The sequence below is a fragment of the Gekko japonicus genome, unplaced genomic scaffold (genome assembly GCF_001447785.1).
Source record: "Gekko japonicus isolate JY-2015 unplaced genomic scaffold, Gekko_japonicus_V1.1 scaffold862, whole genome shotgun sequence".
Lineage (NCBI taxonomy): Eukaryota > Metazoa > Chordata > Lepidosauria > Squamata > Gekkonidae > Gekko > Gekko japonicus.
In genome coordinates, this window is record NW_015173699.1 from 249,459 (window position 1) to 277,002 (window position 27,544).

The 27,544-nt window shown below is 43.0% G+C and overlaps 1 protein-coding gene across 2 annotated transcripts in view; it reads left to right on the plus strand.

Annotated features, from left to right (window-relative positions):
- The first annotated feature begins 1,372 nt into the window (after nt 1-1,372).
- PLPP1 (phospholipid phosphatase 1) overlaps nt 1,373-27,544 on the plus strand; it is a 115,739-nt gene continuing 89,567 nt past the window's right edge. Inside the window, exon 1 of one of the 2 annotated variants that reach the window (XM_015423225.1) lies at nt 1,373-1,669. In XM_015423225.1, coding sequence (XP_015278711.1) covers nt 1,612-1,669 — 58 coding nt within the window. In that variant the 5' untranslated portion in view covers nt 1,373-1,611. The remainder of the gene's footprint in view (nt 1,670-27,544) is intronic. The other variant, XM_015423224.1, reaches the window with a different exon arrangement.

Genomic DNA, 27,544 nt, shown 5'->3' on the forward strand with positions numbered 1-27,544 from the left:
GAAGTATTGTAGTCATTTATGTATCCTGTGAGCAGTGTTCCCTCTAAGCCGAGTTGGTGTGAGCTAGCTCAGTTTTTTTGCCTCCGGCTCACAGATTTTTGTCTTAGCACAGGAAGGCCGGCTCCAGAGCAAACTAATTTATGCAGTAGCCAAATCGCTCGCTCACAACTTTAATGCCAGTCGCTCAAGTATAATTTTTGCTCACAAGGCCCCACAGCTTAGAGGGAACAGCATTTTTGCCTAAACTGTTTTAATTGCTGACTTTTACGGCACTTGTGCCTTAATTGTTTTAACTTCTTGTATTTTTACCGTACTTTTGTGCCTGTGTAAGCCGCCCTGAGCCAGGGTGCGGGGAGGGCGGGGTATAAATGAAAATAAATAAGACAGTTCTTGGGATTGTATTTAAAAATTCTTCAGAAAATAAAGTCTTTTAAAGACTGTTAGGCAAAGTAGGTTGGGAATTAAGCAAATTGAAGGCAGTCAACCCTTAAACTCCATGGAGCAACCAAAGAACTGAAATAAATCTTTCTTTTTTATTTTTCAAACTGTATTGCATTTTTCAAAATAGGTATAAGAGGGAGCAGTGCTATATAATACAATACCAATGATACATCAGTAATCAATAAATTAACCACAATACAAAAATGCTAAACTAGGTATGAAAACGCTAATCTAGATGAAAGAAATCTTTCCCACAGCTTTGTTTTGTAAATGCATAAAGTATATAGCTGATATAAGCAGATATATAGAACACACTCTGAATTTTTTATTCTTCCCTTCCTGAAAACTGTATGTCTAATTTAGCTTTTTTTTAAAAAAACCCAAAAGCAGTAATTTCGCTCTAAACATTGCGTTTATAAAACATTTTAGCAGTTTAGAGCATTCTACTGCTGTGCGAAAGCGACCGGAGTGATGTGTCACCCCCTCTACGCGCAGCTTTTCCCTCCACACCAACAACCCTCAGCGGACTCAGAGGCGAACCGCGGTACAAAACACCTGGGGGGATTACAGAGCCTCCTTAAACCACGTGACCATCTCCGGCAAACGGCGAAAAGAGGCGGTCCCAGCCTGCCACGCGCGTTAATATATACAGGACGGGCGGGGGAGAGCGTGACCCGATTATTCGTCGACTGTCCCAATCAGAGGCGAGCCCCGCGGGCGTGCTTGTGGCTTGGGTCGCCAAGGCAAGCGAGGAGGAGAGAGGCGATTGGCTGGGATGGAGTGGGCGGGGCGAGTTGTACGAGGAGCGAGCCTGACAGAAGGGAACGGATGCCCGGGACGGGATTTTGGAAGGCCGGGAGCGCGAGGACGCACACGCGCGCACGTGCACGTACGAGCCGGGTGTTGTTGGGCGGAGCCAAAGGCATCCCCTCTGGCCCCTCCCCCTCCTTAAAGAACCAGCCCGTCGTCCCCGGCAGCCTCACTGGTGGCGGCGCCTCGAGTGTCCCGGCGGCGCTGTTGGGGTAGCGAGCGGCACGGCTCAGTCTCGCCCGCTCCTCCCTCAGCCGGCCCTGCGCCTGGATGCGGCCGGGCTCGCGGCTTTCCTTCGCTTCGCCCTCACGCCGCCGCTAGCCTAGCCGGACTCTCCGGGAGGAGCCGGGCGGCGCTACGATGTTTGACAAGACGCGGCTCCCCTATGTGGTGCTGGATGTGATCTGTGTGGTGTTGGGTACGTCTCGGGCCCCGCCTGCGGGGGAAGGCAGCGGGGTGTGTGTGTGTGTGCGTATGAGGGGAGGGCTCGAGCTGTGCCGCGGATGCTTCCTTCGCTGCGCTGCGCTGCTTTGCTCCCACTTTCCCCTTTGGCAATGCGGGCTGCTACGGATACTTTGCCCAAAGCTGATGATGCAGGGAGTGCAGTAATCGCATACGTATGTGTGTGTGTGTGTATACATTATATGTGTGACGCTGCGTTATTGTGCCTAATTTATGGCTATTAAAGGTATGTGTGCAGGTACGGTATGTATGTGTGCATGCCTATATCACACTTCATATCGTGTACATCCGTATATGTGCTCACGTCTGACACAAATGTTATCTGTGGCTACATATCGCTAAAGGTAGTCCTGTTGCAGCGTTACTGTGTGTGTCGTGCGTGCTCTCTGATTACATCGTTTTCTACATTTTGTAGCCCACCTACAGTCTCAGTGAGCAAGGCAGGCTATAAATAAAAAAGTAGATAAACAAAGCACAAGCACGGATTATTCTTTTGTAGCTCACAGTGTGAGAATAGATGTACATATACATCCCTTTAATATACCTATACGGGTTATGCACTGTATATACACATCTTTAATACAGAGGCATATCTGTAAAATGTTCAGATTATACTCTGTGCATGTGTAGAGTCACATATATATGTTATGTGTACATTCACACACACACAACTATATATGGCAATAATTCTGAAGGGATAGCTCTATTAATCTGCTGCTGTTAAAATGAACAGGAAATCTTGTGGCACCTTATGTGGAGTGTGTGTGTATGTGTATGTCCCTGTTGCAGCTTAGCCTCTGTGGCCTCTTGGTCAGTTAATCTTTTACTTCTACCATCACCATACCTTTGGGGAGGGGCTAAAAGGATTTCCTTTTCCTAACTCCTCAATTTTGATTCTGTTTATTCTGCCTATCCTGCTTTCTGTCACTTCTGGACAACTCACCAATCATGAGCTCACCTAGTGGAGATAATTTCCCCTTCTTCCCAATCTCACCTGGAGAAACTTGGTCACTGTGATTCTTCTGTTTTGTACCACAACAATGTGGAGCTAATGAACATAGGCGTTGACTTGCACCAGTACCAGATGGAAATGTGTTGGAAGGATTTATTGTCATGAAGTTGACACCAAAGGGAAAGTGTTGCTTGATTATTTCAGTGACACAATCATGCGTTAAGACAGATGGACAGGTTGGATGTTGGCGTCCCAAAGTGCAGTTCTTAAGTCGATTTCTTCAGTGACTGACCCCCACCCCTTCCCCAGCCGCCTTTCTCTCTGTTGCTTGAGTTTGTTTATCTGTTCAGGCAGTCAAAAAATGTGTTCCTATTTTGATTACAGGGCATGGCAAGTTTTATTTTCTGAGCATTATTTTTTCTTTCTGTTTTGCTTTGTGTAAAGGCTAAGTGGAAAACAGTATATGCATGAATGTAGTATTATTGGTTTGAAGAAGGATTAGGTTTGCTTGTCTGTAGCTTTTTGACAACCTTTGGAAAACCTTGCTGTGATGTGGCATCTGGCTTTGGGGGCGGCTTTCTTTAGTTAAAAACTTGCATAATGTTGGACTAAGGGGGTGTCACTTCTCTGTACTTAAATGTTTCCAGCTGTTAGATCTGATGATGGTGGCTTGTAGCAGGTGATCCAATATCCCATGATATGGTCATTTGTCAGTCATAGGAAGTAATGGAGATGTGAATTTTTTTATTACACTCTGCTACATGCTCACCATTTAATCATTGGGAATGAAATTTGATAGCACTGCTTGATGGTTCCTGGCAGTTAATAAATGTGCACGTTAAATTTGAAAATGTTACATTCCGCAAGAGAGCGAGAACACTTTTTTCCCATGCAAATTTTGGCACTTGTGTTCCAGAAGTGAGGTCTGGTTTATACATTCAGAAGAATGAGTTGTGGAATGAGATGGTTGAACAGTGAGGTGATAGAACAGACCACACCAATGCAGTCTGCAGGTATAGGATCATGGAATCCATGTTTTGAAGTGCTCCATTCTTTCCTCTCAAAACAAAAGATCATAGCAGGAAGCAAAGAGAGGGCAGAGAAGCTTTTTTTTTACTGCTGTGCTAATTTTCTGTTTCTTTGGAGTTTTTCATTCAGAGGAACACTCTAAAGCTGGAGTCTGCTGCATGCAATCCAAAGTGGTGTATTCCATTCTGTCATCTCAACATTCTGCTGCTTCATTCTCTGGCATGTGTCAACCAGGCCTTGGGGACATGCTCTGAGATAATTTCCTGTTCAAAGATAACGTAAGATCTTAACTGTGCAGTCCTAAGCAGAGTTACTCTGTACATTGAAATCAGTGCGTTTGGACTGGAGTAACTGCATAGGATTATACTGTAAGCCTCTTTTAGGTGTTTACCTTGCCTCGTACAGTACTCCTCTGATGTTGGCAAATAGAAAATTGAAAGGAAGCGTGTGGGGAAACGTTACCTTGGAATGAAAAACCTGTTTCTTTTTATGGTTGCTGTCTTGGGCGGAAAAATTAAGCCGTGGGAATCCTATTTTGCAGATCACTGCAAGAATTTGTTAAAGGTTAAGAGGCTGAGGTATTAATTGGCAAGTCCCATGTTAAAATCTTGCCTTCATCATAAATTCACTAGATGGCTTTGGACATGGCACTGTCACCTAGCATCAGACCCCAGTTGGTAAAATGGGATGATAATATGGAAACTTACAGGATTGTTGTATAGCACAGTATAAGTGAAGTACAGTGAATGCATGCACACGAAAGCTCATACCCAGAATTAAACTTTGTTGGTCTTAAAGGTGCCACTGGACTCAAACTTTGTTCTGTCGCTTCTGATCAACACGGCTACCTACTTGAATGTACTCTAAATACAATACAACTTTTTAGGCGTTATTACTATTATGATGCTTTTTCTTAGAAGAGTTGTCAAAAGTGGCTTGGTATGTATAAGAGAGGCTTATGAGGTAGGCAGTTTAATGGAAGCACGTGTAAAATGTGTCAAGGCTTTATTATCATATCAGCATTTCACTGAAGGAGGCTTCAAGGGTGTTTTGTTCCAGGTATGGTGCTACTCAGCATTCTGTTTAGTGATTTGGATGGTACATTCCTATTGAATAGATTCAGATACTATGGCAAAGGTGTGATGTCTGAAGTACTCCTCTGCTACAGGTACTTAAAAAGCCAGGTTGTCCCCAGAGGAAATTGGGAAAGACCATGCTGGCTTGCAGGATCTATTAAGACCTCAATGGGTTTGTATCTTCTCTGCTACAGGTAGTTAAAGTCTGGGCATCCTCAGAGGTGCAAGTCAAAGGGCAACAGCCCAGAACCAAGAGCTAGGAGGAAGATCTCCTAGCACAGAGACAAAGGAAGATCTGTTCTGAATTTAGACACCTTCCTCCCCTTCTCCCCTTAGTTTTTAGAACTGTAAACTGCTTTGGGTGCTCCTCTTCAAAAGTGGGATATAAATAATTAAATTGAATAAAAATAAGCATGAGGACAAGCATACATCCGAAACATTTATAAAAGAGAGACCAAGAAACAGCTTTCCAAACATGAGAGATGAGATTACTGCATGTTGCTTACCATCCCTGTAAATATTTTATCAACCAGTCATTCAGGTTTTAATAGGCACTGTAGTCAGATGGCATTATTAAAAGGGTACCGCTTCTCTCTCATGCTAAAGTTTTGGTCTGATTCCTAAAACAGAAACGGCCAACTGAGTTGTCATACGGTCACATAAATAGATTTTGAAGTGCGGATCTAATATCTGACCTGTTCTTATATTTGTTATTCTTGAATGAAATACTGTCAGCTATGCTGCCATGAAAGTTGGGGAGGTTGGTTTGTGTCTGGTTAATTGCTATTGCTTTCCTTTCAGGTTAATTGCTATTGCATAACATTCCTTTCTGTGCTTTTTCTGCTGTGCGCCGAAACGCTTATCTATACAGATGTGCAGGAGGGTGTTGTAGTGTCTGGGATTTCATTAGGTGCTGTGGGAGAGTGTTAGGTCTCAGCTTCAGCTACCTAACGGTCTCTAAGCCTTAGCCCTCGTGCGGGAGGCCGCCTAATTGGCCAATACTGTGGGTGGTGGTGCATACGAATACCCTATATCCTATTATGCCCATGGGGCCGCCGCCATTCTTAACAGTGCCTATGTTACTGCATCTATAGCTCTGCAATAAAAGTATAACCGTTCCTGAATGCGTGTACTGCGTTGTTGGCTGTGGGCTCTGACAAATACCTGATGGCTGTTTCTGCATGCCCGATAATATTATGAAATTGTTTAGTTGCTGGTTAGTTTCAGAAGGTAGCCTGGTGGTCTGTGCTAGAACATATTTAAAGTTTAGATTTGAGTCCAGCACCTTAGAGACACACACGAGTTTCAGGATATAAGCTTTTGGGGGTCAAAGCTCTCTGGCACTGGGAGCTTTGACTTTCAAAAGTGTACACCCTGAAACTCTTGTTGGACTCTAAGGTGCTAGTGGACTCAGATCTAACGGTTTTAATGCAGGAGGTTTTTTTGATGTTGTACTCAAGAGAGTTGTGAGAGGAAGCTCTCGAGATGGTTGCATCTTATTGGGCTAATGAGGTACTAGAGCAGAATTTCCTTCAGGAAACATAAAGCTAAACACTTGAACCAATACTTATACGCACGGCTATTTTTGGGTTTAAACTTCCTTTCAAGGGGGGGCTTGCCTGGGCTCACCGCAGCCGTGGGGCGCCCAAGCAAGCCAAGGGAAGGCATGGGGGTGTGGCCTGATATGCTAATGAGCTGTGTTGTCAGGTGTGTGGCCTAATATGCTAATGAGTTTTTGCTGTTGGGTGTGACCTATTATGCTAATGAGTTCCTGCTGGGCTTTTTCGACCAAAAAAGCCCTGCTTATACGGAACACAGTTTTCCTGAGCTTGCTTGTTTTTTGTAGCATAGTTCTGTACTTTTGTGTAGTCGAATAATGAAATATAACTCTCTATTGGCTGCCCTCTTTTTTTTTTCCTTTGAGGGCATGCTGTACAAAAACTTGGCCATAAACTGTAGCTTAGCTAGGCTTTTGTGTTTGAAAGAACATTTCTTCCCTCTAGAAATTTGGCATCACCCTGAACACCATATGCTGTTGGGTGTCTAGATTAGTGGAAACTTTTAATGCTTGTTTTCCATATGCTGGGTTGCAGCATGAACTGGTTTGCCCATGCAGAAGATCTGAGTTGTGAACGATTACTCTGCCTGCAGGCCAAGTTTCCTATATTTTGGTTGTTGCTGATGGAACGCTGTAATAGGTTGGGTATATGTTATGCATACTTTATAATCTACATTTCCAAGTATGCTCGTACCTTGTGTAGGCAGAAGAGATCTAGGACAGGAATATATAAATGGGAGATTCACAAGGACGTGGTAGTATTGCTGAGCTCCCGCACAGTTCTACCCCATTTCACTGGGGCTCGAATCAGAGTGCTTCCTCGTGTATTGTTGGCACCACATGGACAGGGCCGCAACTCCTGCACAGCTCCATGTTATAGGCCTCTGTGTGTGCTTCACAATTCTCTCTGCTTCCTCCTGGCCTCATGTGTCCCCACCAATGTATATTACTTGCATCTCCAGCTCTGGCAGCTGAAGTTTGGGCCTGGCCATTTTTGCAGGTTCCGATTTCATGGGAGAAGAATTAGTGACTGAGATTTGGGAAATGGTAGATTAATTCAAAAGAAGAAGAAGAAGAAGAGATTGGATTTATACCCCGCCCTTCACTACCCAAAGGTGTCTCAGAGCGGCTTACAAACTCCTTTCCCTTCCCTTCCCCACAACAGACACCCTGTGAGGTGGGTGGGGCTGAGAGAACTCTGACACAAACTGCTCTTTTTCAAGGACAGCTGTGCCAGAGCTTGCGACTGACCCAAGGTCACATCAGCAGGTGCAAGTGGAGGAGTGGGGAATCAAACCCGGTTCTCCCAGATTAGAGTCCGCACACTTAACCACTACACCAAAAGCAACAAGGGAAGTGGCGGAGAATTGGGTGGTCCTCCAAAGGTTCCCTTGCCCAGTAATGCAGGTTTCTGAAGAAAAAGTTAGCCCATACATACCTGTATTCATTCTTGGATTCTTCCCTACATCTTGGTACATAATTGAAAATTGGCAGCGTGCTATGATAAAGAAGAAAAATGCAAAGACCTGCACATCTGGATATTAAACTGTGAATGAACACACTTGTTGTGATGGGTACTTCAGTTAATAGAGTGTGCTAAGTAAATACTAATTAGTTAAATTAGTATTGATATAAAATAGCATTTGTTCTTAATACTAATTTAATTAATCAGTTTTAATAAAATCAGTAGTTCTTCATTTTGTTAATTTATGGTATTCCTGGCCCAGTTATGTGTTGTCTTATTTAGGGAACATCATCTTTATTTACAGCTGAAGTCTGTAACTTGAGTTCCATATTCATTAAGATATGAACTGAAGGTTTCAAAAGAGACAACGCTAAAAACGTCAGGTGCACATGCTTAAAATACGTGGAGAGTATCTCTCACCTAGCTGTTGTGGTCATAGTGTCCTGTGGATCTCTCATTTAAGGGTACAGTAGGTATGAGGATTTTAATCCCCCCCCTTTCCTGCTAAAATTTCAGATTATTACTTTCCTAATACAGCTGATGAAACACTTTTGACACTGAGTTAACATTTTACTTTAATTATGATGTTTGTTTCCAAAGCTGTGAGTAATTTAAGTTCTGCTACAGTTCAGGTTGATTGCCGCTTCCTGTAGTACTGTTATAGAGTGATTAAAACAATACTCAGGCCCAGACTATGTACTGTGTGTAAGTGGGTGTATTGGTAGTCCAATCTCAGCCTATGTAAATGAGGAGGAGCCACTTCCCGTGGGGGAGAACTGGCAGGGGAAGGGGACTCAGAACCATTTCTTTGCCCACAGTGTTCCCTCTCCAGATTGCTTCCACCCCCCACCCCCCGCTGTGACTTTCCTTTCATGGATCAAAAGTGTCTTTGGATGAAAAGCTGCATGTTTAGCAGGGAAATAGTGTGTCTGTGTGTGTGGGAGATTTGGTGTACCCTTTCCAGCTGCTTCTTTGCTTCCCATTGTCTCCACCATAAATGGCTCTTCTTTAACAAAATAGGCCATTGGGCCCCTGTCACTCATTTTTGCACATATACATGGGCAGGGCTTTTTTGATAGAAAAAGCCCAGCAGGAACTCATTAGCATAATAGGCCACATCCAACAGCAGAAACCCCTATTAGCATATTAGACCACACCCCTGACAGCACATCTCATTAGCATATTAGGCCACACCCCATATGTTACCAGAAGTGTGGTCATCCAACCACACCCACCTTTTGCTTCTTATTCTTACTTTGTTGTCAAAACCCTGGGCTTTTTTTGTAGCAGGAACTTCTTTGCATGTTAGGCCACACACCCCTAATGTAGCCAATCCTAACGAGTGTCTGCTGTTAGGTGTGGCCTATTATGCTAATGAGTTCCTGCTGGGCGTGGCCAACTCAGGAGCCAGCCGGAACTCCGTTCCTCTGCGTTCCTGACTTTAGTCCACGTACCAGATAGCGGGGGCTATCTTGGCTAGTCTCTCTTGGACAGCTGAGGCTCATCCTCTTGTCTAAGTGGACCGCAATGGAACAAGTAATGTTACAATTAAAATATTTAAAGGATTTCCTTGCGGGATTAAATTAACATGCATTGTCAGAAGTCCTTAAATAGCCATTCAGAAAGCAGTCAGTACTGCACTGACTATTGGATTGAGTTAGGAGCGGTGTGAAATATGCAGAAAACTGTTGGATCAAACAAAAAATATTTTCAGGCTTTTTTCCTTTTACTTACGATATTGTTTACTTTTCTCCCTGAAGGGACCCACAGTAATTTATAACAATAAGGGGGGGGGGATGAGCTGCAATAGGAAAAAATACATTTTAATTAAACAAACTTTATCTTGGTCTTGTCTTAGTTCCAGTGGGCCAGCTCATCTGTTATCAGGATAACTTTATCTTGGTCAGTTTATGATGAATGAATTTTATTTTATTATGGGAATTACCAGCTCATCCAAGGCCACAGGCCCAGAGCCCTTTCTCTGGGACTGTAGTCACACCCAGACTTCATACCTAGAGACAGGAACAGCAAACAGAAGCCAAGCTTCAGATGTTACAGCTGGCAGCAGTGTTCCTGGCACTCTGCCCACTCCAAAGGTGTAGCAGTACCCCCTCCCCACGCACATTTCCTCCCTTTTTGGACATTCTAATTCTCAGGATGCTTCACTTTTGTGGGTTTGTTTTCTATAGCTAGAGGCTTGCAGTCTGAAACACTGTTTGAAGTGATGCAGAACTGAGCTTGGCCTGTTCCTCTGTCAGCCTGCAAATCCTCAGTCCTGTATCGCATTAGGTGAACACATGCATGCATTAGGTGAACACATGCATGCACCATCCTTTGAGTAGGTAAAACCTATGGAATAAAAAGCATTGCTACTTCTGAACATTTATGGCCACAACCGAATGATAGATTTGTCAGACTGATCTAGGAGTACAAGTTGAGGTGCAGATAAGAATGAGTCTTTCAGTGTAATCCTATGCTGCAGGGCTTGACAAATCTCAGCCACTGTGGCACCTAGAAGTTTCATTGTGACATCTAGTATTTTCAGCAGTCATTTATTTTAAGATGGTTTCAGAGGGTAGCCCATGTTGGTCTGCAGTGGAACAGCTAGATTCGAGTCTAGTACCTTAGAGTCCAACAAGTCTTTGGGAGTATTAGCTTTTGAGGGGGGGGATTTTGTGTGTTTGTGTATGTGCTTGCATGCCTGGAAGTCATGGTGACTTTTGGTGACCCCTACTGGGGGCTTGGACGTTTTTTCAGAGAGGTGGCTTGATAGCCTACCTCTGCGTCCTGAGCCCTGGTATTCCTTGGAGGGTCTCCCTTCCAATTACTTGCCACGGTCGGCCCTGCTTAGCTTCCAAGATCTGATGAGATTGGGTTTGTCTGAGCTATCCAGGTTGGGGGGAATATTAGCTTTTGAGAGTCAATGCATATTTGACGAAGGGAGCTTTAACTCTCAAAAGTTTATAACCCCCCAAATCTTATTGGTCTCTAAGGCGGATTCGAATCTAGCAGTTTATTTTAAGTGCCTCTTATGATTCTAAGTAGTACAGAGCTTATTTAGGTGTCGGATAGAAGGTAGTTTTTTTGTTGTGGTGACAACCAGGGTTATCCATTATTTATTGACATGCTGCAACACTTTTGTTATAGCTTTAAAAACAATGACAAGAAACCGGAGAGTTTGGGATTAGGTTTTGTGGTAGCAATAGTTAGAAAGTATGGTTATTAAAAAAAGAAACCCCCTGAAGGCTGAAAAATAACTCTGGCTCCTAAATTTTTCAGGTGGCTCATAAAGCTGAAGGAAATTTGTCAAGGCCTGCTATGCAGAGTTACTGAAGTCAACAATCCATTGATTTAAATGGACTTAGACTGGAGCAGTTCTTTACAGGATGGTACTGTAAGTCTGTTAGGCCAGGCTGTAGAACATGAACTAGCCATGGGTAGGACTACGTTTTTTTAAAAGTTCCAGGAGTGCTGCTGTGGCTCTGACTTCTGAATAAAGGGCAGAAATTCAATAGGTGCAGCATTTTCCCATCAATCAGTGTCATTGCTGGGTAAATCTGCGGCTGCGTAAAGGCTCTGTTCTTGTTAAAGATTTGCACTGGGCCCTTTCCTCCTGCTTGCGATGGTTGTGGGTTCTTTGTTTGTGAGAGATGATGCTCAGGGCCTCCGTTGTTCCTAGGATTTAAATTGATATCCCATCTGAATCAAATACCAGAGACAGAAGGCATGCTTCTGTGAAACTAATTTCATTGAAATAAATATGATCGGCTTTCTGGCTCAAGGGTTGGATCCAGACTAAATTTTCTAATAGTGGAATGTTATTTTCCTGCCTTCCCCTTCCTGCAGCAGCCCACTGAACTCCATGTAACGTAGCCACTGGGGTGTATTGATGACTGGTGCATTATTTTTGAAGTATTGATGACGTGCATTATTTTTGGGATGGGGGTGATCTTTGGAGAAGCTTGTTATGACACAGTTAAAAGTTGTAAACTTTGCTAAATGACAAAAGTAAACTTTGTAAATGACAAAGTAAATGACAAAGTAAACTTTGCTAAATGACGGAAGTCATTTAAATTCTCAAACAGGTTTATAGAATCAAGTATGAAAGGCCTAAATTGGAAGCCATTTTTCCTTTGTTGACTGGATGTAATTACTCACTGCTTGTCTGTGCCTGCAATATGGTCTCTCGGCCTAGAACAGCACTAAGAAGCATGTGCCTGGTGTGGCGTGAAAGAGGTCTTCCCCATGCAGAGGCACTCACCTCCATCATAATTGTCCTTTTGAGACAACAGCAACCGTGTTCTTCGGTTTTAGTAGGTTGCAGTTTAGTTTTAAGTCTGTCTGGTTTACTCTTCAGTAGCACAAGACGGATTTTGGTTATTTCAAGTTAAACTACCTCATGTCCACCTATTACAACAGTGTTTCAGGAAAAGGCTGCATGTTTTTGGCTAATTTTTTCTAAGAGTTTGTTGTAGTTCTTATTTTCAGCTCTCGCCGACACATTAAATTTTCAGGACTTGTCACTGGGCTCATGTTCCTGGCATGCCATTTAAAGGCATGGTTGGGAAGTCAAGTTGCTATGTAAATACATGTGCCCCTCTTATGTACAAATAATTGATGGGGGAAAGGGTGGGAGTAGAGGCTGCTGAAACAGGTTCTCAGAGCAATTAAGGAGTCAGTCATAGCTGAATAAAAGAGCGCTTTTCAGCAGGTTCAACCATATGGAAAGTGTGGGTTAGCTTTGTCTCTAGTACATTTTTGTATCCCCTAATCTACTACATTATTATGCAGTCTGGCGCTTTCCCCTTGCCGGCAACTCTTTCAGTTTACTGTCTAAAAGGTTTTATTTATTAAAACAAAGTATAAACTGACAAACTGTTGACAAAAAAGCTAATCCCTCCCTCCTCCTTCTTGTGCATGTGAGCCAAATGCGGTTAATGTATTCTGCCAAAGCATATTGATGGGATAAACATTAAATGCATACTAGAGAACTTCAGATGCTGGTTTACTAATTCTGTATGGGTTTTAAGTTAAGCCAAGTACATTTTTGGGTTCTGTTTTTGCCTTGTAGGATCAATTTAAGCAATGGTCATCAAGTGGTATACTGCAGTATCATTTGATAAACAGATGCATATGTATGACAGGTGGGTTACAACAATAGCTGTGCTTTATTACATTGGCAAATTTGAATGTGTGAGTGGGCTTACTTTATATACTCAGTTTCACTTCATACACACAGTTTCCTACTATGTGTTTTTAAAAATACCTACAGAATAAGGAAACCGGCCCAGCAATTCAGAGTTCAGTGGTGTAAAAATAATGGTGAACTTTTCATGAAGCAGCATTAACTGTAACCCTAATGGTGAACTTTTCATGAAGCAGCATTAATTGTACTGTCAGTGAGTTTTGTTTTATGAATGAGGCTAAGCTGGTATCACTGTGACCAGAGAAACTCCAGAGTGTAAATTGCGGCCAGGAATTAACTTTAATTATACCTTTGCTGCCTCTCACCCACAAAATTAAGTTGCTCATACGACAACATCAATTTTTGCTCCTCTATTAAATATGCTAGGTATCCTGATGACAGAACTGTAACTGTTTTGTGTTTAAAAATTCTGGGTATGGCAGTCAGTGTTCTATGACAAGGAAACAGAAATCCATAAAAGTTTAAATTATGCTGATGAATGAAATTTCAGGACTGATTGTGCTTCTGCTAGAAATGGAGGAAGGTCAATGCAGTATGCACAGCTATGAAGCAGTCCCCACCCAGACCAGTAGGATCCTGCTTAATGTCTGTTCTCTTCATCCCCCCACTCTCCAGATGTGCTCCAGACCAGCCTTTCCCAACCTTTACAGTATGGTGACTCACACGTCCAAATTTACTTGGTATGGTAACCCATTCAAGGCTGGCCCAAGGTTTTTTAGGGCCCTAGGTAAACTATGATCTCGGCACTCATCTAGTTAACCATTTCATTTTCTACAGTGGCTAGCCAGATATTTTTGAGAAACCCACAAACATTGCACAAAGGGCACAGCTGCCTCCACTGTGAACCCCAAGGAAGTGGCATTCCGACATATACAGCCTTTGCATATGGAGGTTACATTCTAGCCTTTGACCACATTCTCTATTACTGTCTCCTATCCCTCCTAAGGGGACGGTGGTGGCTCAGAGGCTAAAACACTGAGCTGCAGACCAGAAGGTCTGTAGTTCGGCAGTTCAAGACCCTAGTGCTGCGTGATGGAGTGAGCTCCTGTCTCTGGCCCCAGCTCCTGCCAACCAGTTTGAAAGTAATAAATTGCAAGTAGGTAAATAGGTACAGCTTCAGTAGGAAGGTAACAGTGTTCCGTGCGCCTTGGCATTTAGTCATGCCGGCCACATGACCACGGGAGTAGTCTTTGGACAGTGCTGGCTCTTTGGCTTGGAAACGGAGATGAGCACTGACCCCTAGAGTTGGATTCAACTAGCTTTCAAGCAAGGGGAACCTTTACCTATCCCTCCTAAGATTCTCACTTCTTCTAGTGACCGTCAAGACATGCAGTGAAGAAATAATGGAAGACACTGTTTCCAGGATCATATCTTAGTTTTCAAGATACAGGAGAGAGTAATGGAAAGGCCAGTGTTGGCCATTAGGGAGGGCTGGCCCATGACCCACATACAGAGGTTTTGCGATCCACTTTTGAGTCCTGAGTCACAGGCAGGGAAACATTGTTGTCTCTGCTTTGAAGACTCATGGTGTTTTTAAAATGATGGTTGAAATTATAAAGGTGCTGTATTCTGTGATCTTTACCAATACCCGTGCTCACATGGTCTTGACTGATCATAGAGTTGTTGAAGGCACACATCCCTGAAATAGCTTTTACATGAACATGTGTGTGTGTTTCTTTTGGAGGAGAGAAATTGTGCTCTGACAAATAACCAAGTCTTAGCAGTGCCACAATAAATTTTAAGCCCTTCAAACAGATTGGCTATGATAGCCAGTGTGGTGAAGTGGATTGGGGAGAGGCGCTCAACGTCACTGGGAGTTCTTAGGCTAGTTATTCTCTCAATCTAACTTACCTCACAAGGTTGTGGTAAGGATAAAATGGAAGGCTGAGTCATGTACAGTGCCCTGAGCTCCTTTGGAGGAAGCGTACAATAGAAACTTGACGGATTTTAAATATAAGAGATCTTTTGTTCCTGTGGAAGACTGATCTTCCACCTTCAAAGTGCCTGGCATTTGTTTTGGCTGGGTGCGTAAGACATTAATTTTAATACTGGCTCTTAAACTTTGATGGAGAAGGTGAAGAGTGACTCTTTTACCCAGTAATGCTCCCTTTGTCCTAAAGGCTTCCTGTCTGTTTATTATTTCCAGGATGCCCATTGCTCTTAGAACCTCATTGTCTTTTATTTATATATATATATATATCACACACACACAACTAGGTATCGTCTATTAAAATACATTACTGCTTAAAGCATGCTCTGCAAATATTCCAAAATGTAATAATGGCACACTTTTAAAGACAGAGCTTGTGAGATCTGGAAGTGTTTCCAGTCCTGCATGCTATGGAAACTCCAGTGTGCCAAGAGAAGGAATGGTTCTGATTACATCCAGAAAGGACTGGTGTTCAGTACTTTGTTTCCTTGTTTTATGGATGGTGTACTTTCAGAAAATACAGTGTCAGCTCTGGCTGTTTATCTTTTTTCCAATTAGCCTCCTCTGTGTGTGTAACTTCAAGATGATTCACTCCAAATTGCATCTGTTCATATAGTGTGTACATATCTCCTAATAGTAGGAGGAGGTTTTTAATAACTGGCTGAGTTCATAGGCTTTCTGTGCAATGGTTGTCAGGGAAGGCCTTTTGCATTAGAGAAAGCATACCTAATGCTTGTTGTCAACATAATGTTTGTCTCAGGACTGTAGCCAGGTTGTGGCCATCTAGGGTTGCCAACTCCCTGGAGAAAAGCCCTTTTTCTTTAATAGGGGTTTAATAGGATATTTTTATTTCCATGCCATGAAAAGCTTGAGCTGTCTGTTTCCAGATATTAAGGCTCAGTTAAAGGGAGAACACATTTTTCTCCTGTTCTTCTGGTAAGCCTAGGCCCACACTGTGCATCCATGTGGATCATTGATTTGCCCTAGATAAGAATCTTTTGAAAACAGATTTATTTAAGTAATTATAAGAACATAATATAAGAACATAAGAGAAGCCAGTGTTGGATCGGGCCAATGGCCCATCCAGCCCAACACTCCATCATGCAGTGGCCAAAAATACCAGGTGCCATCAGGAGGCCCAGCAGTGGGGCCAGGACACTAGAAGCCCTCCCACTGTTGGCCCCCCCAAGCACCAAGAATGCAGAGCATCACTCACCCCAGACTGAGAGTTCCTATCTATAACTTGTCAATCACTCTTTGGGTGAAGAAGTATATTTAACGAAGATGTTCTAAGTAGGTAGAAATTTCTGGACTTAAAATGGCTCTTGTTAATCCTGTTTATAAGATATTGGCCATAACCATTTATCAACACCAAAATATGCTCTTGGACTAAGCATTAATTTCTGTGAGTTAAGAGAAAGTCACAGTTTTCCATTCATTTCTTTGAAGCCTCACTTGAAAGTTAGGCAGAAAGTGTGACAGTCACACTTGTGAAGGAAGGCTGATCATGGTCCTGGTCAGTGTTCCCTCTAAGCTGAATTAGTGTGAGCTACCTCACAGTTTTTTAGCCTCCAGCTCACACATTTTTGTCTCCGCTCAGGAAGGATGGCTCCAGAGCAAACTAATTTATGCAGAGGCCAAATCGCTCGTTCACAGCTTTAATGCCAGTAGCTCACAGAGTAGAATTTTTGCTCACAAGACTCCACAGCTTAGAGGGAGAGTTGGTCCTGGTATACATCAGAGTTAACAGTACTAGTGACGTCTCCAGACTGAAGAATAAAATGCAGATGTTTAGCATGAACTGAATTTTAATTTTTTTAAACAATTAGCAACTTCAGTTACAGATGCAAACAAGAATTCCTGATGTGCATCAAACAATGAACTGCTCTGTAAAGGGGCCTGTCCCTCTTATTGATAGGAAGTCATTTTTTCATGTACATCTTTGGTACCTTGTTGCTGATCTTGGATTGGTTTTTCTATTGTAGATTATGAGACATTCTTCTGCCTTTAAAGAATCTGATATCTTCAGACTCATAATCTAGAGAGGCAGCCTTTCTGGTTCCTTCTGCAACTTATCCGCTCCACCCTGCCCTTGTATTGATATCAGTGTTTTATTACACAGTCCGTAAGGGTTAAATAGTGGTGAAATTGCTTAAGTAAACAGTTCAATTGAAATTTTATTTCAAGTAAACAGACCTGTGACAAGCCTGGAGACTAGGTACTATGTGCTACTACAGTCTTGTACAAGGCTGTGGTTCAGCAGCAGAGCACATGTATGATGTGTGTAAGTTTCCTGCTTCCTTCCCTAGTATCTCTAGTTAGGCAGAAAGTATAAGAAACCTGCTAGTGACTTTTGAGACTACCACTCTAGGTGGATAGCTATTACTGATATAGATGAACTAGTGTGCTGACATAATGTAAGGCAGCACCTGATAGTTTCACAGTTTTGAGAAGACAACTTGGTCCCTTGGTGCTGGAGCACAAGTTGAGTGGCAGCTCTTTTGTATGAATTCCCCATTTTGTAAAAAGTGACGGACTGCACTTTTAAAAGCTTAGAAATTCTGTGTAAACAGATAAAGGACCATAAAGGGTTAATTCTTCACAGACCCAGAGAGCTTTGAGTGACAGGCTGTTCCAAGAGGTCTGATTGGTTAGCATCATCTGAGCAGAGAGATGTCTGGGCTGAATGAATTTTATTGTTACAGCGCATAGCCAGCAATTATAGAAAACCATAGAAGTAACTTACAATAACCAAATGGTAAAACTACCTTAAAAACAACAGGGTTACTAAGGAACAACATTATGTAGTCATTTTGATCACTAAAACCAGACTTAGGAATACGCTGCAATGGAACACATTTAAAAAGAGTAAAATAGAATGACAAAAAAGGCAATAAGGTTTAAAATCAAACAGTCCTATCCCAAGTGACAACCAGAACACTGGAAGTAGGCAAAGACTCCCATTTGGCCAAAGGAAAGGGGATAGATCTTCTAGAGAGAGAAGAAAATTCCCTACCCAGTCAAACAGGGAGTTAGCTCTGAAGAGTGCAGAGATCCCTGGTCTGGTGTGGTTAGAAACTGCCTTTAGAGACCTTAAGAGTCAGTTAAAAACTCAAGACGAGTACTGGTGCAGCCTTCTGGAAACCAAACGATTTAGAGAAAACTCAAAGAAAGTGTACTGAAGTGTTTGGGGGAAAACACTGGAACAGAATCCTCTCAACATAAAAATTTAAGTCACTTTGAAAAGCTTAAGAAACTCTCATTAGCCTGAAACATAAGAACTAAAGTCTGTGCATGTACTGATTTTATCTCAGAAATGTCAATCCCTGATTTTCCCTCTATGTTAAATAAAATATTTTGTTATTTTTGAATTTCAAAACACCTTGAGTGCCATTAAAGTTGTTCAATTTTTAAACCAGGTTTCTAAGAACATAAGAGAAGCCAATGTTGGATCAGGCCAATGGTTCATCTAGTCCAACACTCTGTCACACAGTGGCCAAAAATACCAGGTACCATCAGGAGGTCCATCAGTGGGGCCAGGACACTAGAAGCCCTCCCACTGTTGCCCCCCCCCCCAGCACCAAGAATACAGTGCATCACCTGCCCCAGCCTGTGAGTTCCTATCTATACCTTGTGGCTAATAGCCACTGATGGAGCTCTGCTCCATATGTTTATCCAGTTCCCTCTTGAAGCTGTCCTTGCTTGTAGCCACCACCACCTCCTGTGGCAGTGAATTCCATGTGTTAATCACTCTTTGGGTGAAGAAGTACTTCCTTTTATCTGTTCTAACCTGACCGCTCAGCAATTTCATGGAGTGCCCACGAGTTCTTGTATTGTGAGAAAGGGAGAAAAATCCTTCCTTCAGGTTCCTGGGCTGAGCCAGCAGCCGGAATATCATACTGTGAAAGGGTGGGACAGCCAGAGTTCTTCAGCAAAGAAGAAAACCTATTACTAGAGCAGCTCAGTCAGTAAAGGGGAAAAAAACTGGAGGGAAAATTTTGTCTCTGAGGGAGGAAAGTGGGTGGGGCTGTCATACTTCTGTGTGGGGCTGCGGAAGGGACAAACTTGAAGGGTTACAACGCACCCCATAGTGCTTGATGAGCTGTCCTTCCTCCTCAGTAGCAAAGCTGGTAGGTGCTTCTTGTGTGGCTCAGTATCAATGGCTTAGTGGTTCTGGAACAGAAGAACACTGCCACAGTATTGCTTTGTATTAAGTTTGTTTAACAGCAAAGGTGGCAGAGTTTGGTATTTCTGGCCCTTGCTTAGATTACTACTTGATTTGGCTCCTGGGATGCAAGCTGCAATTTGTCTCTCAGCAGTTTAAAGCTGATTTATTCACTGTTGAACGTTGAGGCATTTGGTCCACCGATTTAAGTGTGTTGATGGAACTCAAGAATAGGTTTGGCCCCTGAGACAGGTTTTGTTTGTACTTTAGTTTTGCAAATCTGTATTGAGTGCTTGGAGAAGATCTGGAAGAACACAGTAACGAAAGCAAACTGTTTTTCTCCTTGAATTCTAAATTGAGTTTCAGGGCCACTTCAAACAAACCTGATTTCCTGCACAGAAAGCACTTCTGTACAGAAAGAAGTGTGCAAACCAAATGCAGGGTGTAGCTGTAGAGTCAGTGAGGTGTAGAAGCCGTAATGTTAGGACCAGGGGGATTGTGTTTCAGCCAGGTCTCCACTCAGCTCACTGGGGGGTTCAAACCAGGTAAGACGAGATATGAGTTCTGTGATCTGGACAGTCTCCTGATCTGAAATGGTGCCATGGAGCTGTCATTTTGGGTCAGGAATATGGTATGGGGTGAAGGCTTAAGCCCCTCCCCCCACACTGTGATCTTGATCCAGATCGGACCTTCTAATGAAAAATCTCTGATCGCGGAACTCCCGATGTCTTGTCAGGTTTAGCTGTGGGCAAACTTTGGCTGGTCACTATTCTCACCCTAACCTTTCTTCACATGGTGGTTGTGATAGTAAAATGGAGGACGATGAGAACCATGAATATTGCTCTGAACTCTTTGCGAGAGAAAAAGTTATAAACGGCCATAGTGGCCAACCTAAAATTCAAAAACAAGTATGAAATCCATGCAATTAGGACTAGCCGGTATAGCTCAAAACATTCTACAAGTTTTCAGACTAACCAGAACTTTCATCAGGCTGGATACTCCAACACTTTAAAAAATTGAGGGGAGGAAGCAGATTTTTCAGGTCATGAGCCAGTCTGATGAGGTATTCTGGTGAGCTCGAAAGCTTGCACAGTGTTTTGGGTCATTTTGGTTGGTTTAAATAAAAGGGATTACATTGATTTTGCTTGTTTTATCTTTGCTAGACTGGCAGTACTAAATGTTGTATAGTCCAGGGTCTGTTGCTATTTTCTTGCCTGTATACAAATGGCAAAGTGGCATTGGTTTTAAGCTCTAAATGTTTGTTGTATAGTCCAGGGTCTGTTGCTATTGGTTTTAAGCTCTAAATGCTCCTATGCTTTGGATTAGGTGCTTTCTGTACAGGAAATCTATCATGTTTTGAAGCAATCCGAAAACTGTTTCCTGAAAATCATTAATGAGAATATGGAGGGGAGGGGGATGGCATAAGAGGAAAATTAACAGATTAGATTTGCTGAGTGTATAATGATGTATTTGGTACTTAGAGCAATGTTTCTAATAATTTTATTGATAAGATGATAGTTGCTAAAAAAAACCCAGAACATACTAAACAATTTAGCACTGTGTAATTCTTCTTGCCGCATGAGATACTAAAAGATCAAGTACAAAACTTTTTGTGCAATTAAAATCTTCAGCATATGTGCCGGACTTTTTCTGGCTTGATAAAAGGAGCAGTGCTGTAGTTTGCCAAACATTTGCTTTAATGAAGCTGCATCCTGTATAGGCAAAATTATGCTACATCAGCCTTCCTTGAAGCCAGTGTTTTCCAATCTCTGTGTTGTGACCCTAAAATGGGGATAGTAGATCCCATGTTTTTGCAGATTTGTGCATGCTGCTTGTTTAAGTGAGTCACCATTCCAGGTAAATTTGAACTTCTGTGTCACCATGCCAAACAGGTTGGAAACCACTGCTGTAAGCAATAGCAAGTCATAAGCCAGGTAATGCGGTGAGTTCAGCTGTGTTTCATCTGCTTGACTGCTGCAGGTGACCTGAAAATTGTCATTTGGTACTCCCAGCATTAGACTGTAGACAAATCAACTAACAGTGTAGCTAGTTGATTTATAAGGGGTTTGATATAGTTGATTTATAAAACCCACTATGAGGATTAACCAATGGTAGATTTAAGGGCACATGTTTATTGGTGAGGGACTGCTTTGTTTCTAATATGTTGTAAGAGAATTAAAGTATGAATGAAAAGATTGCATAAGGATGATGATGAGATGGCAGAGAAACTGAATTAATTCCTTTAATCTGTTTTCACTGTGGAAAATGTGGGGCACATACACTGTTTTTAAGGAGGGTGTCTGAAGAACTGAGTTAAAGTGAGGTGACGAGAGAGGAAGTTCTAGGACTGCTAGACAAACTAAAAACAAATATGTCTGCAGATAGCACACACAAAAGGTTTCTTAAAGAACTCAAGTCCAAAATTGTTGATCTACTAACAAGTGAATGTAACCTGTCACTAACAATTGGCCTCTGTGCCGGAGGACTGGAAAACAGCAAATTTTACCCTGATTTTTAAAAAGGGGTCCAGAGGAGATCCTGAAAATTACAGGCTAGTTAGCCTAACATCCATTCGGGGTAAATTCATAGAAACTGTTAGCAAAAAGAGAATTATAAGCAATCAGGGAAGAGACTCTGCTGAAGAAAAATCAGCATGGCTTCTGCAAAGCGAAGTCCTGCCTTGCCAGCTTCTTGAAACAGGTTAACAAGCAACTGTTCCCTCTAAGATGAGTTAGTGTGAGCTAGCTCACAGTTTTTTAGCCTCCAGCTCACAGATTTTTGTCTTAGCCCAGGAAGGATGTCTCCAGAGCAAACTAATTTGGGCAGTAGCCAAATCGCTCACTCACAACTTTAATGCTACTAAGCTCACAAAGTACAATTTTTGCTCACAAGACTCCACAGCTTAGAGGGAGCATTAGTTGAACTTTCAAAAAGCTTTTCACGAGGAACCTCATCAGAGACTGCAGAGTAAATTTAGCAGTCATAGGACAGGGATTAAAAATTGGTTAAATGTAGAATGTAGGAATAAATGAACAGCTTTCACAATGGAGGGAAGTGAGCAGTGGGGTCCCACAACTGAAATTGGGGGTGAGCAGTGTAGTGGTAGTCAGATGTGCAGCTGATACCACATTAGATTGTGAAAAGCTACGGGAGGATCTTTCTAAATTGGATGATTGGGCAATAATGTGGCAAACAACTTTAAGACAATGCATGTAGGAACAAATAATCCTAAATATATGCTGATGGGGTCCGTACTGGGCAAGACTGAGATTGAAAGTGACCTCAGGATATAGTGGAAAGCTTGTTGAAAATGTCAACCTAGTATGCAGCAGCAGTGAAAAAGGCAAATTCCATTCTAGGAATTACTAGAAATATAGAGCTTGAAGCGAACCCAAGGGTCATCTAGTCCAACCCTGTGAACAATGCAGGAAATTCATATCTACCCTCCCCCCTCAGTGACTCCTGCTCTATACCCACAGGAAGGCAAAAGACCTCCAGGATCCCTGGGCCAATCTTGCCTGAAGGAAAATTCTTTCCTGACCCCAAAATGGGGATCAGTGTTACTCTGGACATATAAGAAAGGGCCATGAAAGCTGAGCACAGGATCAGCCCTTCTTGCCCTTCCTCTCAAGATCTGCCTGTTAGGAAGGAGGTTGAAAAATAAAACAATATTGTAAAGTCCTTGTAAAGGTATGGTGTGGCCTCATTTGGAATTAGGGTTGCCAGGTCCCTCTTGGCAACTGGCAGGGGATTGGGGGAGACTTACTGGGAACGGGGGGGGGGGGGGCCCAGCTGATATGGAGCCATGTCCCTACGTCACTGCCCACGTGACCTGGAAGTGACATCATCACGTTGGGAATCTTGGCGTGATGCTCTGGTATTTGGTCAAAAATTGTATGATGAATTTGGCTTCTGCCATAGAGTTTTTGCCGAAATACCAGGGCGTCGTGCCGGGTTCCCTGATGAGATGATGTCATTTCTAGGCCATGTGGGCAGTGACTAGTGTTCCCTCTAAGGTGAGTTTGTGTGAGCTAGCTCACAGTTTTTTAGCCTCTGGCTCATACATTTTTGTCTTAGCTCAGGGAGGATGGCTCCAGAGCAAACTAAATTATGCAGTAGCCAGATCACCTGCTCACAACTTTAATGCCAGCTGCTCACACAGTAGAATTTTTGCTCACAGGACTCCATAGCTTAGAGGGAGCATTGGCAGTGACTTAGGCATGTTGCTTCATGTTGGCTGGATCTCCCTCTTTTTTGAGGTTAAGTTCCGGCTTTTTGGCGATGGGGTGGTGGGGCCTGGCAGCGGGGGACCTCGCCTCCACCCCGGGGGTCTGGCAACCCTATTTGGAATGCTATGTGTCATTCTTTCTGTTGTATCTCAAAAAGGATATTGCAGCGCTGGGAGAAGTACAAAGGAGGGCAACCAAGACAATCAAGGGGCTGGAGCACCTTTTCTGTGAGGAAAGGCTGGAGAGTCTGGGACATTGTATTCTAGGAATATAATATAATAGGACGACTAAGGGGAAGACATGATGGAGGGAGTATGCATGGGGTGGAGAAGGTGGACAGAAAGAGTTTTTTTCTTTCAGGTCACCCAATGAAATGGCTGGGAAAGAAAGTCTGAGTCCAGTTCTTGCTGCTTCAGACCAACACGGCTACCCATCTGAATCTATATCTGTTGGGAAATAAGTTCAGGACAGGCAAATGGAATACTTCTTTACTCAATGAGAACTGTGTAATTCACTGCCAGTGGAGGTAAGTGATGGCCACGAGCATAGATGATTTCAAGAGGATTTCATGGAGAAGAGGTGGGCCACGAGCATAGATGATTTCAAGAGGACTTCATGGAGAAGAGGTGCATCATTGCCTACTAGCCATGGGAGCCTCCATCTACAGGAGCAGCAAACCATTGAATACAAGTGCTGGGAGGCAGTAGCAGGGGAGGGCCTCGTCCTCTATGCCCTGGTGGTTTGGCACTCCAGAGCAGCAGGTCAGCCGCAGTCGGATCCAGCAGGCTCTTCTTATGTTCTTAAGTAACTATTAAATATGAGTTTTCTAATCATGGCTAGTGAATTTATCCACAAAATACACTTACATCAAAGTGTTGGTAATTAACCGTTCAGTCATTGTCTTGCCGTTTTCTGTCCGTAATTAACCGTTCAGTCATTGTCTTGCCATCTTCTATTCCTTGCTGTCTATGGGGACTTTATAACCTGATTCTCCTGCTTGCCTTTTCTCATTTGTGTTAGGAAGTACTGTTTACCACCAAAACTATTCTGAAACGAAAGCTTCCTTTGTATCTCACCACAACAAAGGAAAACACTTGAATTTCTGAGCAGCATTGGTGGGGCCCTGTATTGCCAGAGCCTGATGCTGTTCCTGCTATAAATCATTTACTGTTTGAGCTTGTTCTTCTGGAACCATCTCTGTGAAATGACAAATGATACCAACTCTTTTGCTGTTCCTGCTAGAAATCCTCGCGATTGCATGCAAATTCTCTTCCAAACTCTCCTGGCACATGTTAATAGGGGTTGAGTCTCAGTCCTTTGTGTTTTACTCAGTGTCTAAAAGAGGAAATGTAAATTTGTTTCACCCACAAGAAACTGAAATGGTTAATAATCACCTTTTAAAAACTGTAGCTGGCACACAGTGGAGTGGCTTCAGGTTGAATTGTGTACTCCCTACATATGTAAGAAATTAATGAGGGAGAGAGACAACTTGTTTTCTTAACCAGGAACATTTAGTTATTTATATAGCGTGCCTGATTTTTTGCTGTTTTCAGGGCTTAAAAATCTTACTCTTAACTGGAATACTTTCCTAATGTAAACAGATTCAGATTAATGAGAAGCCTAACCAATTTTTGCCAAGGGAAGCACATTTCTCACCTCTGTGGTTATTAACATGTTGGCACGCCTTTTCCTTTGGACTTGACTTTCTAAACTAAGGATTTCCTCTGGGTTCCCCCTCCCTGCCTTGTACTTCCTCCTTTTCCTTCCTTGAAGGCTCTTGTGCCAATCGGTATGGTATGTCTGCAGTCTTGCATCAAAACCAAAGCAGTTTTGGTGAATGAATGTGTTCGCACAAACAGAATGTCACATCTGTTCTAGTAACTCTTCTGTTATAGGAGGCACAGGCATGTTTACTCTGTCATGCCTATACTGAAGGAAATAGCATTTTCTTAGCCTTTAGGTAGCAGATTCATTGCTGGGGTAATAAATGTGGTGCTCAGATTTTTCCATCAGAGTCTTCAATGCTGTTTGAGATTGGAATATGTAATTTGGCTGTATCATCATAAGGGAGTGCCTGTTAAATTGCTGGCAAGAGAGGTGATCCCTCCCTCCACAACTGAATGTCCACACAATATTTCAAGTTCACTTGGTGATACTTTATTAGTAGATTTCCATGGCCAGAGCTTCCTACTGTATGGACGTAGTCCTAAAAAAAGCCATAAACGTGAGTGAGGCTGGTTGCAGCGATGACCTTTCATTGGCAAAGCCTCATTTGCTCTTTATGGCTTTTAATAGCTTGAAATAGTTGCTCAGCTGCCTTTCCCCCTCATATTGCTAAAACATTTTGAATGGTAGTATAGGGCATAAGTGAATGTGCAGCAACTGTTTTAAAAATAGCTGTAGCCGATTCTTATTACTTCCAGTTACGTGTAATGGAAAGTGAACATTATTCAGTTTCTGATGTCTTTCTCTCCAAAGTCTTTTCACAGTGCTTGGCTTGTATGGCCCTTCCCTCATATCCTGCTTTTATGTGTCACTTCAGAATTGTAATTCCTTTCCCTCTCAGGTTTCTTCAGATCTGCTGCACCTGAGGTACAGCCTGTTTTCCTGCCTCCCTCAATGCCAGTAAGCTACTTTGCCACCAAATTAGTCTGGATCCTCACTCATTTAAAAGCCACTTTTAGTAACAAAGACTGACAAGCATACTAACCCTGAAACCATTAATAGGTGAAGTGTTGAGGACACACTATTTATAAAATATTTTATTTATTTATAAGAAAATAAAACTTTGTTTTAAGAATCATATAGAATTAAGAATATTCAGCCTCTTCTCTCAGTATCTAGATGAATACTGGAAAAATATACATCAGTCAAAGGAATATTTACAAAAGATACAAGAATAAGCCTAATCCTTTCTAATCACCTCCCTTCACCAATTACTGCCTATGTAGCCTAGCCTTTCCTATGATGATCTTGTTTTCCACAACCCATACCCTGTTCTCCCTTTTTCACTCAGATTCGCCGCTATATCCCCTTTCGGCCACATCTTCTCATCCAGTCAGAACACCACTCCTCTCTCTGTGTCTCAGTCTGTCACTCAAAATTGCTTCTCTTTCTCATCCGTTCCCAGTAGAAAAGATCAAGAGTCCAGTAGCACCTTAAAGGCCCCGGTCACACGGGCAGGAAAATGCTGGGGGGGGAGAGAAGCGTGGCTGTTTGCCCCGGAGCAAAACAACGCGCGGCTGCGCGATCTGACGTCCCGTAGAGGTCTTGTTGAGGTCCCGTGGTTAGGGGGGAGGTGCCGATCACAGGACAATCCTGTGGCGCGGCAAAGAAGCGGCCTCTCTAGCAAAAGGCTCCGTGGGTTTAACCCCTTCCAGGGCTGCAGAGGAATGCAAACTGTGTTCTCCGTCTGGTCCCCTCCAGGAGGAGCTACAGCCAGGCCGCCCTCCCGCCACGTCCCCCCTGCACCTCCCCCTCTGCTGCCCAGTGCAGAGAGTTCCTCTTGGGCAGGCGGAGCCAGGAGTTGGGGGGGTACGGAAAAGAGGAGGGGGCTGAAGTGTGCGCATGTGCCGTTGGGTGCTTGTGTGCATCTCGTGGAGATTTGGAAAAAATAAAACCTTTTCGCGAGGGGACATGGGCAGGCGCCGGATGCCACGACCTACCACCGGAAACGCGATCAGGCGCCCACCCTTGCCCCGCGGTTTCCGGAAACTAGTACCTCGGAGGTACTAGTTTTTTACCCCGCATCTTCAGCGGGAAGCCTCGGGTTCGCCACAGGAGCTCTACACTTCCCAGATGTGGCGGTGTGATCGTGCCCGGAAAATCCGCCTATCTTCCATCTCTGTAGTGTAGCTAATGCTCCATGTGACCACAGCCAAAGATGAACAACATTTGTGGCAGGGTGAGAGCTTTCGTGAGTCACTGTATCTGAGCAAGTGAGCAGTTACGAGAGCTCATACCCTGCCCCAAATTTTGTTAGGCTTTAAGGAGCGACTGAACTCTTGCCCTTTTCTACTGGTACAGACAGAGTAACATGACTACATGGCTACCCATCTTGATCAATCATCCTTTCCTAGCAAACCTCCTTGCTATTTAAGCCACCTGTCAAGAAGTATGTATGCAATTCACAACATTTTAGGGCATTATTTACAGATATTAAATGCATTACATCACAGTGATCAGTTGATGTGCTGAAGGTGTTTTCTTTGATATTTCAGC